Here is an 18,502-nt window from a genome sequence, read left to right on the forward strand (position 1 = left end):
GTGTCCCTCATTTGGGGTTGAGGAAGTTGGCAACCCTAGGCCCAGGTGGTAATAATGACATTAATTAAGGTGAAAATTCCCGCAATACCACCAACGTCGGCAATGTTGAGGAGCAACCTAGACAGAGATAAGTATGCAATCTCCGTGTCGGATGACGAGGTTTGGAAAGCTTTGAAACGAATTAACACCAGGAAGGCAGTCGACCCTGACCGCATCTCTGAGATCCTGTGCTGATCAGCTGTCTGGAGTGTTTACATCTATCTTCAATGACTCTTTAACTCAGTCAGTGGTCCCGACTTGTTTTAAACAATCAGTTATAGTCCCGGTGCCAAAAAATAACAAACCCTCATGCCTGAACGACTATAGACCTATAACACTATTGACCCACTGCAATTTGCTTACCGATCTAATAGATCTACTGAGGATGCCATCTCTCATGTCCTTCATACCACCCTTAGGAATATTGACAGTGGAAAAGGGAATTATGTGATGCTGCTGTTTATTGATTATAGTTCAGCTTTCAACACCATTGTTCCTCACATGCTGGACTCTAAGCTCAAAGATCTGGGACTAAACACTTCCCTCTGTGACTGGATTTTGAACTTTCTTTCTGGCAGACCCCAGGTAGTGAGAATGGGCCAGTTCACCTCAAATTCCATCATTCTGAACACAGGAGGTCCACAGGGCTGTCTTGAGCCCACTGCTCTACTCTCTACATTTACGACTGTCTGTCATCTCACAGCTCCACTTCCATGAAGTATGAAGTCGGCTTTTATTGTCAATTTCTTTACATGCACTGGTCATACAAAGAATTGAAATTTCGTTTCTTACTTTCCCATGCAGACATAGACATGCTTTTAAATACAGACATAGACATACTATGGACATAGCCATAGACAATAAACATTAAATTAAAGTGCAAGACTGAAATATAGAACATGTATGTATCAAAATAGAAATATAGGACATATATTAAAAAAAAATAGAGGTAGTTGTGTTGTATATTTCTATAGTCTTAACAGTTACATGAAGTAACTGGGGGGGTTTGGTAGACAGGATCCTAGTTTCCTAGGTTCCTGGTTGGCTGGTGGGTGGGGGGGGCTGTCAGTGATGGGAGAGTGGGTAGAGTGTTCAGCATCCTGATTGCTTGGTGGATGAAGCTACTTGCCAGTCTGGTGGTGCGGGAGCGGAGGCTCCTGTACCGCTTTCCAGAGGGCAGGAGGCTGAACAGTTCGTGTGCAGGGTGGGTTGTATCCTTGACAATCATTAGTGCTTTGCGGGTGAGGCGGGTGGTGTAAATGTCCTGCAGGGAGGGGAGTGGTGCTCCAATGATCCTCTTAGCTGTGTTAACAGTGCGCTGGAGGGTCTTCCTGTTCTGATCTGTGCAGCTTCCGCCCCACACTGTGATGCTGCTGGAGACGATGCTCTCGATGGTCCCTCTGTAGAATGTAGTCATGACAGGAGGCGTGGCACTTGCCTTCTTCAATTTGCGCAAGAAGTAGAGGCGCTGCTGGGCTTTCTTCGCCAGTGATGCTGTGTTGGTGGTCCAGGAGAGGTCGTCGCTGATGTGCACCCCCAGAAATTTTGTGCTGCTCACTCTCTCCACAGCATCTCCGTCGATGGACAGTGGTGGCAGTTGTTTGTGGCCTCTCTGAAAGTTGACAACAATCTCCTTGGTCTTGCTGACATTTAGCAGGAGGTTGTTGTCTTTGCACCATTTAGCCAGCAGGTCTACTTCTTCTCTGTAGTGAGCCTCATCGCCCTTAGTGATGAGGCCCACCAGTGTTGTGTCGTTTAGTTTGCTGATGATACAGTAGTCCTGGGCCTCATCTCCGACAACGATGAGACTGCCTTCTTGGAAAAGGTGAAAAAGCTGATTACCTGGTGTCAGGCAAACTGTCTCCAACTGAATGTTAGCAAAACCAAGGAGCTAATTGTAGACTTCAGAAGGAGGCAGCAGCAGACTTACACCCCTCTCTTGATTGATGGAACACAGGTAGAGAGAGTTAGTAGTTTTAAATATCTGGGAGTACACATTATCTGAGGACCTGACCTGGGGTACTCACATTCAAGCTCAGGTTAAAAAGTCCAGACAACTAATGTACCATCTAAGACAACTCTGGAAATGCAGGTTCCCCCCAGTGATTTTACACATTTTACACTGGGGTCATAGAGAGTATACTGACGCAGTGTATCACTGTGTGGTACTGTATGCTAACAGCACTGAGAAAGACCGCAACGGCTTGCAGAGAGTGGTGCGCTCAGCCAAGCGCATCTCTAGGACTTAGGACTCTAGGACCTCCCTGCATGATATATACATCAGCCGTTGCAAGAACAGAGACACTAAAATCGTAAAGGACTCCACCTCCACCCATCCCAGTAACTGTCTGTTCAGTTTGTTGAAGTCAGGCAAGCACTTCTGCAGTTTGAAGGCCAAAACTGAGAGACTAAGGAAAAGCTATTTTCCTCAGGCCATTAGACTCCTCAACATGGACATGCCAACTCTTATGAACACCATGGACTCCATCCCATTTTAATAACATTATTATTATTATTTATTATGACCGCCGCTTATAGGTTTAGTCAGATTGTTTTTTTTTGTTGTTTTTTTTTTCTTTTTTCGCATGTCCAAATTTCCGTCAAGGATTCAGAGGACACTGAAAGACCGGGGTAGACGAAACTTGGTGGGCATGTAACCCCATATGGATAGCATGGAACCATCGTTTTTCATTTTGATCTGTAGCCCCCCCGCTGGACTGCACCCCCCGAAAGGAGGGTAGGGCAGACACAGTTTTCTGTGAATATCTCGAGAACTGTAAGGTTTAGGAGGACCATTTTTTTTGTATGTTGATCTCAAGGGGCCATGTCAACCCATTCCATAACCACTCATTTCATGTATAGCGCCACCTAGTTAAACACAAAAAAGTAAAAATGAGGAAGCTTCTCCAACACATATATTGCACACTGCCCTCTCACCACATACACAGCACACTATCCCATCTTCCCTGTCATCCCCCCAACACACACACCAAGACCCCTGGCAGTTGGGTTAGCCCCTTGAGCCGTGGATCTGCCCAAGGTTTCTTCCTTGGTAAGGGAGTTTTTCCTTGCCCCTGTTGCTCTTGGGTGCTCCTTGTTGGTGCCCCCCCCCCATCCCAATCCTCCCCCACCTTTCTTATGCAGCCCTTGCCACTTAATCTACTAAACTCCTCTTCTACTCCCCCCCCCCATAAATGCACAAATAGGCTGACACCAGACATAATTTCACTGCATTTCTTACTTCCAGTAACTATATGCATGTGACAATAAACTTCCTTGTATCCTTGTATCCTTGCTGGTTATCAATGGGTTTGTGATTAGGTGAAAGTCGCTCTTCAGGTGAAAAATGGAGCAAATGAATGTGATTATTGTCTTTAAACCTGATATAGATTAACTTGCTAGATGGCGAGTTTTATGGCGTTATGAACTGAAAAGTAGTCTAGTGTCCACGAATTGTGAACGAGGGGATTTCAGTTATGAATTTCAGGGGAGGCTGTAGGAGCAAAACCTAGACTATTTTAAGTTATTGTTGTTACTGGTGCGTGGCTCGTGTCCCTTGCCAGCCCAGTCCTGTGCCACTATCGCTGTTCCAAACGGGAGAGAGGCACAAGCGGTAGGCGAGTGTGGCACGAGCGTGGTCGTGGGACAGTGGCGTCTGTATAGTAGCCTACAGTAGGAGTTTTTGCTCCAACTGATGATCGATTTCAGGTTTCAGTTAATTTAGTTTTCAGTAATTTTACATTTCGTGTTGGTGTTCTTGGTGTAATAATTTTAATTGCTTTGTCTGCCAAATAATTTGTCAAATACATAGCGAAGTTTGCATGGAATAGACTGACGTGACAAAAGGGCATTGCCTTTCATTAGGTCAGTGATCTTTGCAAGTAGGACAAATGTCTTTTTTTGGATAACTGAAGTGTAGTCAGGTTAATAGGGCATAGATCACTCTGAAAGTGATCCCCAACAAAATCATTCTTTATGTTGTTATTGTCTGTGTATGGGTATGTAAAACTCTTGCTGGCCTCTTGCTGAAGATGGCCTCTTGCTTAAGTTTCTGCTAATTACTTAATGTATTGTCCCAAGTAGGCTATACACTGAGTGTTACCTGCTCTGTTCTCTCCCTCCATTCTCCACTGTGCCTGTTCTGCTTATTCAGGACCAAGGATGCAGAGGACAAGAAGACAACATATATGACTGGAATGGTCAGATAAGATCATTTTTTATGTTTGAGGTCCACACGATGGGGCCCTTACACAATGGGAGGTGTGTTGATCCAGCATCTTCCACACCTCCCATAACACTCCTGACTCCAGCCAAATGTGTTGCATCCTCCTTACCATGTCCCTCTTATAGGTGTACAGAGTATCTGGAGAGCTACCCATCCCTTCCACATTGTGTCTTTTGTGTAGTTCACACACAATTGTTGTTCAAACTTTGGAAAATTAAATCTTTTTATTTTTTGGAAACCTAAATTAGTGTCAGACCTCCTTTTTATGTTGCAGTGTCACCATACCTTCCTCCCAGTCTTTTTTGCATTTGTTCCTGTTCTTGTTTTAAACACACATTGAAAACGTAATAAAACATCTATTGAAAACCTAACATGTATCAGTCATCGTTTTCATGCTGTAGTCTCGCTTTGCGTTGTCTTTCGTTCTGTTGTTGTTAAAGTTATTTTGTATTAGATATGTTGTCACGTAATTAAACCCTAGACGTGAATTGTCGCACTGTCTCCTGCCCCATTTCTTTGTTACCGTTGAGCCGGGTAACAAATGGGGACTCTGTCCAAACATTTATTCCGCCTTTAACGCAGATATCCGCGTAACTTGGGTCTTTGTTCTTGATGCATGAGGCCGCGGCAGTGCGTTTAGCTTTAATTTCTACTAGGCCTTAGATTAAATTTGTTGTCCTGGGCGCTTTCTGTGAAGCAATGCGCTATTTAATTCATTGTTTAAGTGTGTGTCACATGCGGAGAGTAGCGTTATTGAACAGTCGGGTTAAGTATTCAGGCTGAGGCCTGGTAGTGATATATTTGTTGGTTTATTTAAACTTCATACTTTTCATTAACTGTGTATTTCTTTCCCTTTCATTTCCTTTCTTTTCCGACAACTTCGGGGTAAGTGTTAGGTTGGAGTGAAATCAATGCGCATTCTGGTACACTGAAACTTCGGTCATTGAGGTTTGGTGAGTTCAGCGATATGTTTGCTAGGCCTTTAACGTTTCCTTTCAGGCTTGCGTGTTTTGTGGGACGTGTGGTTTATTGTTTTTGAACAGCTTCTGTGGCTAGAGCATTTGTCTCGGGGCACTCCGAGGCATTGGTGGAATCGCCAGTTTTCTGGTTGTTCTTTTTCAAAGTTCTCAATGTCTCGTTTTAAATGTCAGGGCCCTCGGAAGTCTACCAATGAAGTGTGGAGATACATTGAGCCTCGTAAATGGGTGTAAAACAGTGATTTATTTGGATGGCTAGCCCGATGCCGAAGCACCACTATTGAAAAAGCTGTTGGTAGCATCGGCTAACTAGCGCCAGATTTTGGAGTGCAGGGGACAAGCCGAGATGGGCTATGAGACATACGTTCACACTCGGTATCATGTTTCAATACACTTTAGGTCAATATCACACCGGAATTCTCCTTTAAGTGTTGAAGAGGCTCGTGATTATAAGACTGTGAAAGCTTCGGTCTTGCGAGCATATGTTGATTCCAGAGGCTTATCGTCAGCGTTTTAGAAATATGTGAAAACGTTCAGACCAAACAAACGTTGAGTTTGCAAGAGAATTGCGCCTGCAGTGTCAGCGTTGGTGTGTTGCTTGTAATGTTAAAACATATGACTATTTAATGGATTTGATTGTTCTTGAGCAATTTAAAAGCACTTTACCAGAGCGTGTTGCAACGTATGTTGCGAAGAAACAGGCCAATAGAAATGTACACGTTAATACACCTCAAGCTTCTGGAGCAGATCGTTCAGTTGTTAAGTCTGATGCAGATCAAAGTTGCCGTTACTGTCATGTAAAGGGTCATACGAAATGGAACTGTCCAGTGCTGAAAGCCAAGTCAAAAGAGCGGTTTTCTTATGTAAAGCCTGACATGTTGGCTGCATCTCCTTCGAAGTTTAATGTTGATTCATTGTGTACTGGATTGAATTACACTCCATTCATTTCCGATGGGTTTGTTTCTTTAAAAGGCAGTGATGAGTTAGCTCATGTAAAAATTCTTTGTGATACAGGAGCATCAGATTCATTTATACTGGAGTCTGTTCTACCATTTTCTTCTACTTCAAGTTCTGGTAGATCTCTGTTGGTTCGGGGTATTGACCTCACTACTTTTGAAGTCCCTTTACATAGAGTCATGTTGTATTCTGAGTTAGTTGGGGGGGGAGGTTGAGTTGGAAATACGCCCTGCCCTCCCTGTTGACTCTGTCCATGTGATACTTGGAAATAATTATGCAGGTGGACATGTTAGTCCTGTGCCGGTGGTGTCTTCTTCCCCTCAGCTGCAAATTGAGACTGATGATTGTTCAAGGCAGAGCCATAGAAAAAGAGTTGCGACACTCTTTGAAGTCGCCGCCACGCGGTCACATGGTTCACGTACGTATCAACAGTTCCAAACAGCTCTTTGCGTGTCGTGTTATTTCAATGGGATAGACAGCAGCGAGTGCCTTATTGAACGGGAAACATTACAACAAACCAAAAACGAGTGTTATTACGTTTTAGCATGCTTACATTATAGTGTCAGTCATATATTGCGAGTATAATTAGTTTGCAACATCGATCTAAAATATGTTCTTTGGTAGTTCTAACATTGAACGTTTGTTTTCTTGCTGGACATGAGCTGTTATTGGATTCCTTCATTTGCCTGTATCACGCTACATATACTTTACTTACATTGTCAAAACGTAGGCTATGCATTTTGTATCCTTTTTGTGTGTGGACATTAGATCCAGTGTCCTTTTCAGTTTGTTTGATGAGATGAAGATATCCAGTAGTCCACACAAAAACTATAACAATAACAACATGAAGAATGATTTTGTTGGGGATTACTTTCAGAGTGATCTATGCCCTATTAACCTGACTACACTTTTCAGTTATCCAAAAAAAGACATTTGTCCTAGCCTACTTACAAAGATCACTGACCTAATGATAGCCAATGCCGTCACTCTCTTCAATGCAAACTTCGCTATGTATTTGGCAAATTACTTGGCAAGATAAAGCAATCAAAATTATTACACCAACACGAAATGTAAAATTACTGAAAACTAAATGAACTGAAACCGATCATCAGTTGGAGCAAAAACTCCTACTGTAGGCTACTATACAGACGCTATACTGTCCCACAACCACGCTCGTGCCACACTCGCCTTGTGCCACTGTCCCGTTTGGAACAGTGATAGTGGCACAGGACAGGACTGGGCTTGGCTGGGCTGGCAAGGGACACAAGAGCCACGCACCAGTAACAACAACAATAACTTATAATAGTCTAGGTTTTGCTCCTACTGCTTCCCCTGAAATTCATAACTGAAATCCCCTCGTTCACGAGTCGTGGACACTAGCCTACTTCATGTCATGTTCAGCCCACGGTTCAGTTCATAACGCCATAAAACTCGCCATCTAGCAAGCTAATCTATATCAGGTTTAAAGACAATAATTTCCTCCATTTTTCACCTGAAGAGAGTTAATCACAAACCCATTGATAACCAGCACATCTGAATATAGAGTTATCATGCTGTATGAAATGTATTTTATCAAGATAAAGTTTGTGTTTCCCCTCATAGCATGTCTAACGTTAACACTATGTATGTGAATGAGCTGACTAGCTAACGTAAGCTAGTAAGCTAACGCAATCAGGTTTGAAAAATATAGCATTATAAACATAATAAAAACCTGTTGACAACCAACCTATCATCTAAAGTTGCCCTACTACAATAGGCTAGCCAAATGTGTTTTGTCTGAAATTCATTATTGACGTAGGAACATTATCTTTAAGCTAGCCTCTTCACATCAAGGTGTGCAGGCTAACTTTTGGCTTTAAAATTTCGGTCAACATTTAAGCAATACATATCAGTTAAACAAGCAGCACAAAAACCTCAAAGAACAATACCAGTATCTACTAGTGCAGTTGGTATAGGAAATGCATATGCCAATTGAAAAAACGTCGTACCTTCGTCTACTTACCACTGACAATATCAGGCAGAAAGCAATGGAAGTGAATGGGGCTAAAGCCGTGAATATCAAAGTTAGGAACTTTTGAGCTCTGCATAGAGCTGGTAAGTCCCGCCCTTTCCGCTGGACCTCTAGATTGAAAAATCGTCAATGCAAGTGAATGTGAGAAAATAATTATTTTCTGGTCCCGTTTGATTTGTGCCATGAATGTGAACATATGTCGTCTGTGAATTTTTAATATAATTTTTCATGTTACGAGTTTGACAGTATATTATATGATTCTTCGGCTATCAGTTGTGGAAAAGACATACCGAGAAAGACTACATGTCGCCTGTGACGTGAGCTAGCTCTAATCGCTAACATTAACTGAGATGCTAGTTTTTGTAACGGCAGGAATAAACACACATGGTAACAAAAATATTTGAAACATGTCTAGCTTCACTCAACACATTAACACTACGATACAGTGTGATTGTAAAGTTGTATGGTTCACTGTGTTCAAAGTCGATCTTAATAACCCTCTACATCTCGACCAACTGATGGTTGTTATGGGAAACTAGTGATCTGTCGTCTAGCGGAAAGTTGTAGTCCACAAAGTGCTCTCACACAAAGTTTAACCGCATCAAACTTCTACCCGCTCAATTGTAGCATTCTTTACACGAAAATTTATATTAAAAATTCACAGACAACATATGTTCACATTCATGGCAAAATTCAAACGGGACCAGAAAATAATTATTTTCTCACATTCACAATCTAGAGGTCCAGCGGGGATAGCGGAAAGGGCGGGACTTACCAGCTCTATAACGCCAAAGTAGCCTGGAAAAAGCGCCGCCATTGTTTCCTATGGAAGTCTATGGGAGTGTCGCCACTCTGTTTTTCTACCGCTCTGGTTCAAGGTAGTTCCCTGACGTGTTTGCAGCTTGTTACCCGCTCAGCTACTCGTGCTGTGGCAGAGGCCAAACAGGTCAAGGTGGCTGCAGAGAAAACTAGGTTTGCCTTACCGGATTTTCCATTGAATTTATCATATGGAGACCTAGTTAAGGATCAGCATGCAGATTAGTCTCTGTGTTCCTTGTTTGAACGTGCTGTCCCAGCTGACACTTTTGAGAGTATGGCGAACGTGCTGTCCCAGCTGACACTTTTGAGAGTATGGCTCATGGGTACACGATTAACAATGGTCTGCTTGTGAGAAAATGGACGCTGTCCACTGACATTTTTGTGGGAGAGCCATGGGTACAGGTTGTGGTCCCTGCAACGGCTAGACAGGCAGTCATGAAAACTGCTCACGCCATGTTAGGGCATTCCTCACACACTGAGGAAGATGTATGACCGCATTATGCGGAATTTTTTTTGGCCGAAAATGAAAAAGGACGTGGCTGCGTACATAAGGACTTGCCACATCTGTCAGATGACTGGTAAGCCGAACCAGGTCATTAAGCCTGCGCCTTTACACCGAGTGCCGGTGGAGGCTGGTCCATTTGAGTACCTACAGTTGGACTGTGTTGGGCAGTTGCCTACCTCAAAAAACGGGTGTAGGTATTTGTTGATCATCATGTGTCAGCTTACTCGTTACCCTGCTGCCTACCCATTGCGTGCTATTACCACTAGGTCCATTGTGAAGGCTCTTTCCCAGTTTTTCTCCATTTTTGGCATACCAAAGGTCGTTCAGACTGACTGTTCTAATTTAATGTCTCGTGTGTTTTCTCAGGTCATGCGTCAACTTCATATCAAGCATCACACTGCCTCAAATTATCACCCTCAAAGCCAGGGAGCCCTTGAGCGTTTCCACCAGACGTTGAAGTCTCTGCTTCGGGCTTACTGTATGGAGTTAGGACGGGACTGGGAAGAAGGGCTTCCTTGGTTGCTGCTTGCCTCTAGGGAGGTAGTACAGGAGAGCACAGGGTTTAGCCCTAATAAGCTTGTCTTTGGCCATTCGGTGCGTGGTCCGTTGGCTGTGCTAAAGGATGGTGCAGGCCTCCAGGAGCCGCCACAGACCTTGGGTGACTATGTTAATGGTTTTAAAAGACGTCTATATGAGGCAGTTCGTCTAGCTCGTGAAAATCTGACCGCCACTCAGGCTAAGATGAAGCAGCGCTACGATCAGAAAGCTCAGCGCTGTGTATTTGCAGTGGGGGATAAAGTGCTCGCTCTTTTGCCGGTTATATCCTCACCATTCCAGGCAAAGTTTGCTGGTCCGTATACGGTGACCAAAAAGGTGTCTGATATTAATTATGTGCTAGCTACTCCTGACAGGAGAAAAAACTTGCAGCTATGTCATGTTAACTTGCTTAAGCCGTATCATGAACGTCCGGACAAGCCTGCAGGTGGTGCTGTTGCACGGCCTGTTGCTTTGAGTGAGGGTGTTCTGTTTTCTTCTTCTCCTGTAGATCCTTCGGTGGCAGCGCAGGAACAGGAGGAGATCAGGGCTCCTGATGATGGGGTGTCACGCGCGTGTTTAAATAACTCAGAGACTTTGAAGCAGCTTCCCCAGTTGCTGCAGCACCTGTCTGAGGACAGGTGTGCCGAGTTGATAGGTCTAATTCATGAGTTTCCCATGTTGTTTTCAGATACTCCAACTCGGACACATTTGTTGCAACATGATATTGATGTTGGTGATGTTTTACCAATCAGACAATGTTTTTATCACGTCTCTCAAGAGAAAAAGAAACACATAGACACAGAGGTGGGTTATCTCCTTGAGAATGGCCTTGCTGAGCCTTCTTCGTCAGCCTGGGCATCGCCATGCCTTCTTGTTAATAAGCCAGACGGTACTTTCAGGTTCTGCACAGATTATCATAAGCTCAACGTTGCTACAAAACCTGACAGTTTTCTACTCCCAAGGATCGAGGACTGTGTAGATCAGGTAGGTGCCGCCTAGCCTGACGAGCCAGACCCACATTAAAATGTAGGGTCTGGGCACTCACCGTTCGCAGTGCTCAGTCTGAGGGGCGGGATAATCAGTTGTCTTTCAAATTCCCTCTGCACGCAATAGGACAGCGGCAGCGCTATGAGTCTCATGCGTTTCCCACCAGCGGAGCTAGTTGGCTAGTTCAAACGTTTGCCAACTTAATAAAAGCTTAACTCGTGTCACACTGTTCGCCAGCAGCAACATCCATCTTATTTGTTTTCAAGTAGCAGGGAATTCAAGCCAAACCGTTGCAACTCTGCCATCAATCATTATGTTAAGCCCACCTAACGACTACACACAATTTCATTGGCCTGATTGAGTTTCGATTTCTGGAGCTCACAAGCCAACGGAGAGTCGCTAGACTAGCCCTGGCAGCAAATGTAATTTGCTGCCGCTAGGGGCGCGTCTAGATTTCTAGGCTAGGTGCCGCCAGGTTTGTTAGCATGTTTGACCTTTTGAAAGGTTATTGGCAGGTGCCCTTGACTGTGCCAAAGAAGTCTCCTCTTTCATTACATCACAAGGGTTGTTCTCAAATAATGTCATGAGTTTTGATTTGCGGAATGCAGCGGCCTCCTTCCAGCGCCTTATGAACACTGTTGTCGCTGGTCTGGACGGCTGTGCTGTGTATTTAGATGATGTAGTGGCCTACAGCAATGCCTGGGGGGCGCACTTGGACATCATTAGAGCTCTTTTTCATCGCCTTTCTGACGCCAATTTGACTGTCAACCTCGCAAAGTGTGAGTGCAAGGGCGACAGTCACTTATTTAGGAAAGGTGGTAGGCCAAGGACAGGCGCGTCCTGTTCGGACTTTGGCCATTGACCGGTACCCATCGCCCACAAGTAAAAAAGACTTGATGCGTTTTTTGGGCATGGTGGGTTTTTACCGTAGTTTCTGTCCAAATTTTTCATCTGTCGTTGCGCCATTGACTGACCTCTTGAAGTCCTCAGTGAAGTTCAACTGGACTCCAGTATGCCAGTCTGTTTTTGAGAGTGTAAAAGCTCTCCTTAGCTCTTCTCCCGTTTTGGCTGCGCCGCAGTTGAACCGGCCGTTCAAACTGCATGTTGATGCTAGCCAGGTAGGAGCTGGTGCTGTATTGCTCCAGGAGGATGAGCAAGGCATCAATCACCCAGTTAGTTTCTTTTCTGGGAAGTTTTTGTCCTACCAGTCCAGCTACTTTGTCATTGAAAAAGAAGCGTTGGGATTAATTTGGGCACTTCAACATTTTGACGTATATGTAGGGGGTGCTGTGTCTCTGGTGGTCTATTCTGACCATAATCCTCTGACCTTTTTGCAGTCACTCCAAAATCCGAACCAGCGATTAATGCGCTTGGCTCTGTTTCTTCAGCCATTTAATCTAGACATTCGACATATTAAAGGCTCAGATAATGTAATGGCTGACACTCTATCCCGTGCTCCCACTGAGTAAATTTTGTCATGTATGTTTCTCCATGTTCTTCTCTTTGTCTGCTTTGTTTTCCAGGGCCCGGATAACAGAGGGTTTGGACAAATGGGAAGCAACTTTGGGGGGAAAAGGGGGTTAATTGGGTGTATTTTCAGGAAGTTAGATAGGGATTGTTTTGGTATTGTTGTTTATGGTTTTCTTTGCTTGTGTGATACTGTAAGCACTATTTGTTTTCACTATTAGCCACAATTGGTGAATTTGATGAATGTGGTGTAGAGGTTGTGGGGTTAGTGTCTTGTGGTACTCTACAAGCCTCTTCTTAAGGGGAGGGTTTTACGGCCACTCAGGCCTCTCGGCTGTGTTCTACTTATTTTGTCTGCCTCTCCTCTCGTGGGCCTGATCCCGCGTGTCCCGGGATAGGGGGTGTGCCAGCTTACGGGGCGTGTCGGATCAATTTGGCCTGGCCTTCCAGAGAAGCGGCGGGAGCTTTGCGTTGTGTTTTGTTCTGTTGTTGTTAAAGTTATTTTGTATTAGATATGTGGCAGTGGTAAAAGTAGCGGATTGTTGCTTGTGTCAGATCTAACAGTGCTATATGAGACACCCCCATATTCTTGCCACGCATGAATAAGTCCAAGCAGTAACATTGTGTGACAGTAGTCGGTCTCTGCAGCCTTCTCATGCAGTTTTGGTCTCTGCAGCCTTCTCATGCAGTTTTTATATGAAGCAAATTTAAACAGAAGCTTCTGCTGCCTCAGCAATAGTTGACTATTGTGCTTGACAATCAGCATACTTCAGTCATGGTTCCAATCAGGGTGTTCTTCAGTCATGGTTCCTATCAGTGTGTTCTTCAGTCATGGTTCCTATAAGCGTGTTCCTCAGTCATGGTTTCAAATTAGTGTGTTTTTCAGTCATGGTTCCAATCAGTGTGTTTTTCAGTCATGGTTCCAATCAGTGTGTTCTTCAGTCATGGTTCCAATCAGTGTGTTCTTCAGCTGTGGTTCCAATCAGCGTGTACTTCCGTCATGGATCCTATGTGAAATCAGCGTGTTCTTCCGTCATGGATCCTATGTGAAATCAGCGTGTTCTTCCGTCATGGTTCCTATGTGCAGAGAAAAGACCCTACCCGAAATAGGAGCTGAAATAGTCATAGGAACTACAACCGTCCCCAGTTCCAGTGCAGTCTGAACACACACAAAGTTAAAGGAACTACAAAAAGGTATAGGAACTGTGATCAGCAGCACCGGAGCCCCACAGGGAACTGTGCTCTCTCCAGTCCTGTTCACCCTGTACACATCTGACTTCTGCTACAACACCGAGTCATGCCACATGCAGAAGTTTTCTGACGATACTGCAATTGTGGGGTGTATCAGGGACGAGCAAGAGGAGGAGTACAGGAGCCTGGTGGAGGACTTTGTGCAATGGTGCAAACTCAATTACCTTCAACTCAACACTTCAAAGACCAAGGAGATGGTGGTGGATTTCCGCAGGTCTAAGCCCGCTCTGCTACCAGTCTCCATTGATGGGGTCAATGTGGAGGTGGTAAGCACCTACAAGTATCTGGGTCTCCACCTGGATCTGGTCAGCCAATACTGAAGCACTCTACAAGAAAGGGCAGAGCAGGCTGTACTTCCTGAGGAGGCTGCGCTCCTTCAATGTGTGCAGCAAGCTCCTCAGGATGTTCTACCAGTCTGTTGTTGCCAGCGTCCTCTTCTATGCAGTGGTATGCTGGGGAGGAAGCACAAAGAAGAAGGACGCTGGGCGACTTGACAGGCTGGTAAGGAAAGCTGGCTCTGTAGTGGGAGCTGAACTGGAGTGCATCACTTCAATATGTGACAAAAGGACCCTGAACAAACTGATCAACATTTTGGACAATTAGTGTCATCCACTCCACAACACTTACAAAGCAGAAGAGCTTGATCAGCTGGAGACTTCGCTCACTGCCTTGCACAACAGACAGACTGAGGAAGTCATTTGTCCCCAGGGCCATTGAACTGTTCAATGCTTCACTTAAGGGAAGAGGAGAGATAGACTTCTCCGCATAGTCTGTCTGCCTCTCCACCCTCTCCATGTTTGTGTACTGTCTGTCCACTAGCCACTTTTTACCACTGTCTTACTGCTTCACTGTTTGCGTGCTATATTAGCACATATGCATAACCTCTCCCTCCATCCCACAGCCGGATTGTGGCCACACTTATACCTATACTTAATACTTAATAATCAATACTTGTATAATGGCTGTAACCCTACGTCAACCCATTCTTGCACTGATATAGTTTTTCTATAGTTTTTTTTAAATTTATTTTATGCTGGTCTCTAAACTTTATTCTTGCACTGTTGCACTGTTGGACTTACTCATTTGCACCATCACCATGACACTCACTCTCACAGAGCACCTTACCTTACTATGCACAGAGAATCACAGGCTCAGTCCCTGCCTCAGTCATTGCAAGCTCCTCATGCTTAATCACCCCTAAGCACACTATGTGGATACTGTTTAAGACTTGATTTAGATTTAGTGTTATTTAGTATAATTTGTATTTTAGTATATTATTTATCTTCTACTGTCCTTATTGCTTAGTTGTGTTTTTATATTATATACTTTTATTACATTTTCTGCTGTTAGTGAAATGTCTGTATGCTACTGAGACCTTGAATTTTCCCTTGGGGATCAATAAAGTATCTATATATCTATCTATCTATCTATCTAAAAGGTATAGGAACTACAAAAAGATGAACACACAGTTCCTAGAACTCTTTCCCCCCCGCTAATTCGTAGTGTTGAACTGGGGATTAAAGAGTTCCTCTGACTGCAGTTAGTCCCTTTTGCACCGGAGAAACTTTTTGCTGTTCTTAGAACATACAGTTCCTAGAACCCCTGAGGTAGGGTCTTTTCACTGTACATAGAAACTATGACTGATATGCATGCCAAGGCAGCAGAAGCCCATTTTTAATTTGTAGTAATTTAGCCTCTGTTTAAATTTGCATAACATAAAAACTATGGAAAGGCTGCAGAGACTGACTATTATCACACAGATGAGGAGCAACACACACACACACACACACACACAAATGCCCTCTGACCAGAATGAGGAAACATTTAGATTTTTTTGTTTTTTAATGCTTCCTGATACCATGAGCTTCTAGTTTGGCAATAAACTTCAGTAGCTACTAAATAGCAGTGCTGTCTGTTTCATTACTTCAGTAGCTACTAAATAGCAGTGCTGTCCGTTTCATTACTTCAGTAGCTAAATACAGTATAAGTATAAGTATATATACTCTTTTGATCCCGTGAGGGAAATTTGGTCTCTGCATTTATCCCAATCCGTGAATTAGTGAAACACACACAGCACACAGTGAGGTGAAGCACACAGCTGCCTGCATCAACAGCGGCGCTCGGGGAGCAGTGAGGGGTTAGGTGCCTTGCTCAAGGGCACTTCAGCCGTGCCTACTGGTTGGGGTTCGAACTGGCAACCCTCCGGTTACAGGTCCAAAGTGCTAACCAGTAGGCCACGGCTGCCCCAATACAGTAGCAGTGCTGTCCGTTTCATTACTTCAGTAGCTACTAAATAGCAGCGCGGTCTGTTTCATTACTTCAGTACTAAATAGCAGTGCTGTCCGTTTCATTACTTCAGTAGCTACTAACTAAATAGCAGTGCTGTCCGTTTCATTACTTTAGTAGCTACTAAATAGCAGTGCTGTCCGTTTCATTACTTCAGTAGCTACTAACTTAATAGCAGTGCTGTCCTTTTAATTACTTCAGTAGCTAACTAAATAGCAGTGCTGTCCGTTTCATTACTTCAGTAGCTACTAACTAAATAGCAGTGCTGTCCGTTTCATTACTTCAGTAGCTACTAACTAAATAGCAGTGCTGTCCGTTTCATTACTTTATGGCCATGTAATCATTGGGCTACTAACATGTGTGAAGTCATCTCAGAGTTCCTACTGTGTGTGAATTCAAACAGAAAATAAGTCCTAGGAACTAGATAGATAGATAGATAGATAGATAGATAGATACTTTATTGATCCCCAGGGGAAATTCAAGAAACTGTGTAGTTCTAGGGGTAGTCTCTCCAGTTAGTAGTTAGTAGAACTGTGTTCTTAGAACTGTTGTGTCCGAATGCACCTAAACACACACACACTAACTCCTTTGTTTGTGTCTTCTGTTTGTATCAGCCACAGGAGAGACTAACATCTATGGCAAGCCTCCCATCTACAAACAAGCAGGTACTCGGTATTGGTGTGTGTGTGTGTGTGTGTGTAACATCTATGGCAAGCCTCCCATCTACAAACAAGCGGGTACTGGGTCTTGGTGTGTGTGTGTGTGTGTGTGACATCTATGGCAACTATAACCCTAAGCCCACTCTGGGCTGGGCGTTTGGGTGTTTACAGATGAGGGGGGGCAACTCTGGGCTGTTTTTCCTCCTGATGAACATGAAGGCGTTACATTGAGCAGCATGGTGTCAGGGTGTATTCAGTTTCTGTGTGTGTGGGCGTGTGTGTGTGTGTGGTGGAGTATCAGGTTGCCACAGCGGGGACTGAAGTTTCATTCCCAGACATACCTAATCCCTAATCCAGTTTCCAATATGTGTGTGTGTGTGTGTGTGTGCGTGCATGTACATGTGTTTGTGTGTTCTTCTGATCAAGTTTTCAAAAGCCAGTGCATCACCAATGATGACGTCCCAATGATGCCAACATCACCCAAGCACCAGACTCACAGTAAGCATTTAATGTACACACACACGACTGCAGTCTATTCACACAACCTTTTTGTTCACACAACCTTAATCTATACAAACAAAAACGCTCCAAAAACGGCAACAAAAACATCCTGGTCCAGCCTGGACCATAAAAACATAACAATCACAATAATTATAACAATTATTATTATTTTTACTAAACACGCATCTCGCCAATCATGACGAGATGCGTGTTTAGTAATAATAATAATAATAAGCTTTATTTGTATAGCACCTTTCATACACAGAATGCAGCTCAAAGTGCTTACATTTGGAGCATGTAACACAATAATAGAGTCAGTCAGTCATTATCAATCACTTTCACTTTTCTTCATTGCTGTGGCCGTTTATGATCCAATCAGCAACATATCAGAAATATAGAAAATAACATGTAACATAGTTTTTAGAGAAGAGTCAGTCATTCCCCATTGTTGCTGTGGCCGTTTATGATCCAATCAGCAACATATCAGAAATACTATTGTACTACTATAGATATATAAAGGCTTTGCTAACAAATGCCTAGGCTAACAAATGCTTAGGCCCCGTTGATGCGGACTCCAAGCAGCCAGCCTTTGCTTGTTCTTAGCATATGTTACAATTATTTGACTTTATACACAGACATTCAAGACTGGCAGCCTTAACCCTTTAGCCCCCACAAGCACGCCATATGGCAACTGTGGCAAGGAAAAACTCCCATATTCCAGGAAGAAACCTTGAGCAGAACCTGACATAATAGGGGGAGCCCATCTGCTTCTGGCTGGCTGCGCCCTCCAATGGCAGCAGATGTAGAATAATCTGAAAAAGTAGTCTACAGGATAAGATGAGTTAACTAAAGGCTTTCTTATACAGGTATGTTTTTAGATATTTTTTAAAGATTGTGTTTAGGAGAGTTTCAATTACACGAAAGGAAGGGGGAGGGAGTAGCGAGCTAGCTTTCTGTTTTGTTTGAACGTCATCGCTTAGAGCATTACGAAGAGCAATACGAAAGAGGAAAAATCTCAGTTTTTAAAAATACCCATCTACCTGTGGACATGCCCAAAGACTCACTTCGACCTTTGGCCTCCACTACTAGCCTGCTAGTAAACGCAACATAGAGACCAAAATATAAGCCTTGCTATTCTTGTGTGTGTGTTTATGAAATACAAGCCTTGCCATTCTTGCTGTTTGGTATTATCTGTAGTGCAGTTAAATGACACATTTTACAATGCTGACAACTGGGTGAATGGTCATGTGACTCATGGGTGCTTCAGGTGTCAGAGTTAAG

General features: G+C 43.7%; 2 protein-coding genes and 1 long non-coding RNA gene across 6 annotated transcripts in view; 2 read left to right on the plus strand and 1 right to left on the minus strand.

Annotated features, from left to right (window-relative positions):
- The window catches only part of sh3tc2 (SH3 domain and tetratricopeptide repeats 2), a 98,845-nt gene that overhangs the window by 74,141 nt on the left and 6,202 nt on the right, over nt 1-18,502 (minus strand). The gene's annotated exons all lie outside the window — the stretch shown is intronic.
- Nucleotides 1-18,502, plus strand: part of ablim3 (actin binding LIM protein family, member 3) — a 47,187-nt gene that overhangs the window by 25,097 nt on the left and 3,588 nt on the right. For 3 of the 4 annotated variants that reach the window (XM_042061017.1, XM_042061016.1, XM_042061019.1), the window contains 2 exons: nt 16,676-16,726; nt 17,147-17,218. In XM_042061017.1, the coding sequence (XP_041916951.1) occupies nt 16,676-16,726; nt 17,147-17,218 (123 nt within the window). The remainder of the gene's footprint in view (nt 1-16,675; nt 16,727-17,146; nt 17,219-18,502) is intronic. The other variant, XM_042061018.1, reaches the window with a different exon arrangement.
- On the plus strand, nt 501-13,125 carry LOC121681331. Its single transcript, XR_006022076.1, has 3 exons — nt 501-511; nt 6,973-6,983; nt 13,023-13,125. It is a non-coding gene; the product is annotated as an uncharacterized LOC121681331 (long non-coding RNA).

The sequence above is a fragment of the Alosa sapidissima genome, chromosome 14 (genome assembly GCF_018492685.1).
Source record: "Alosa sapidissima isolate fAloSap1 chromosome 14, fAloSap1.pri, whole genome shotgun sequence".
NCBI lineage: Eukaryota > Metazoa > Chordata > Actinopteri > Clupeiformes > Clupeidae > Alosa > Alosa sapidissima.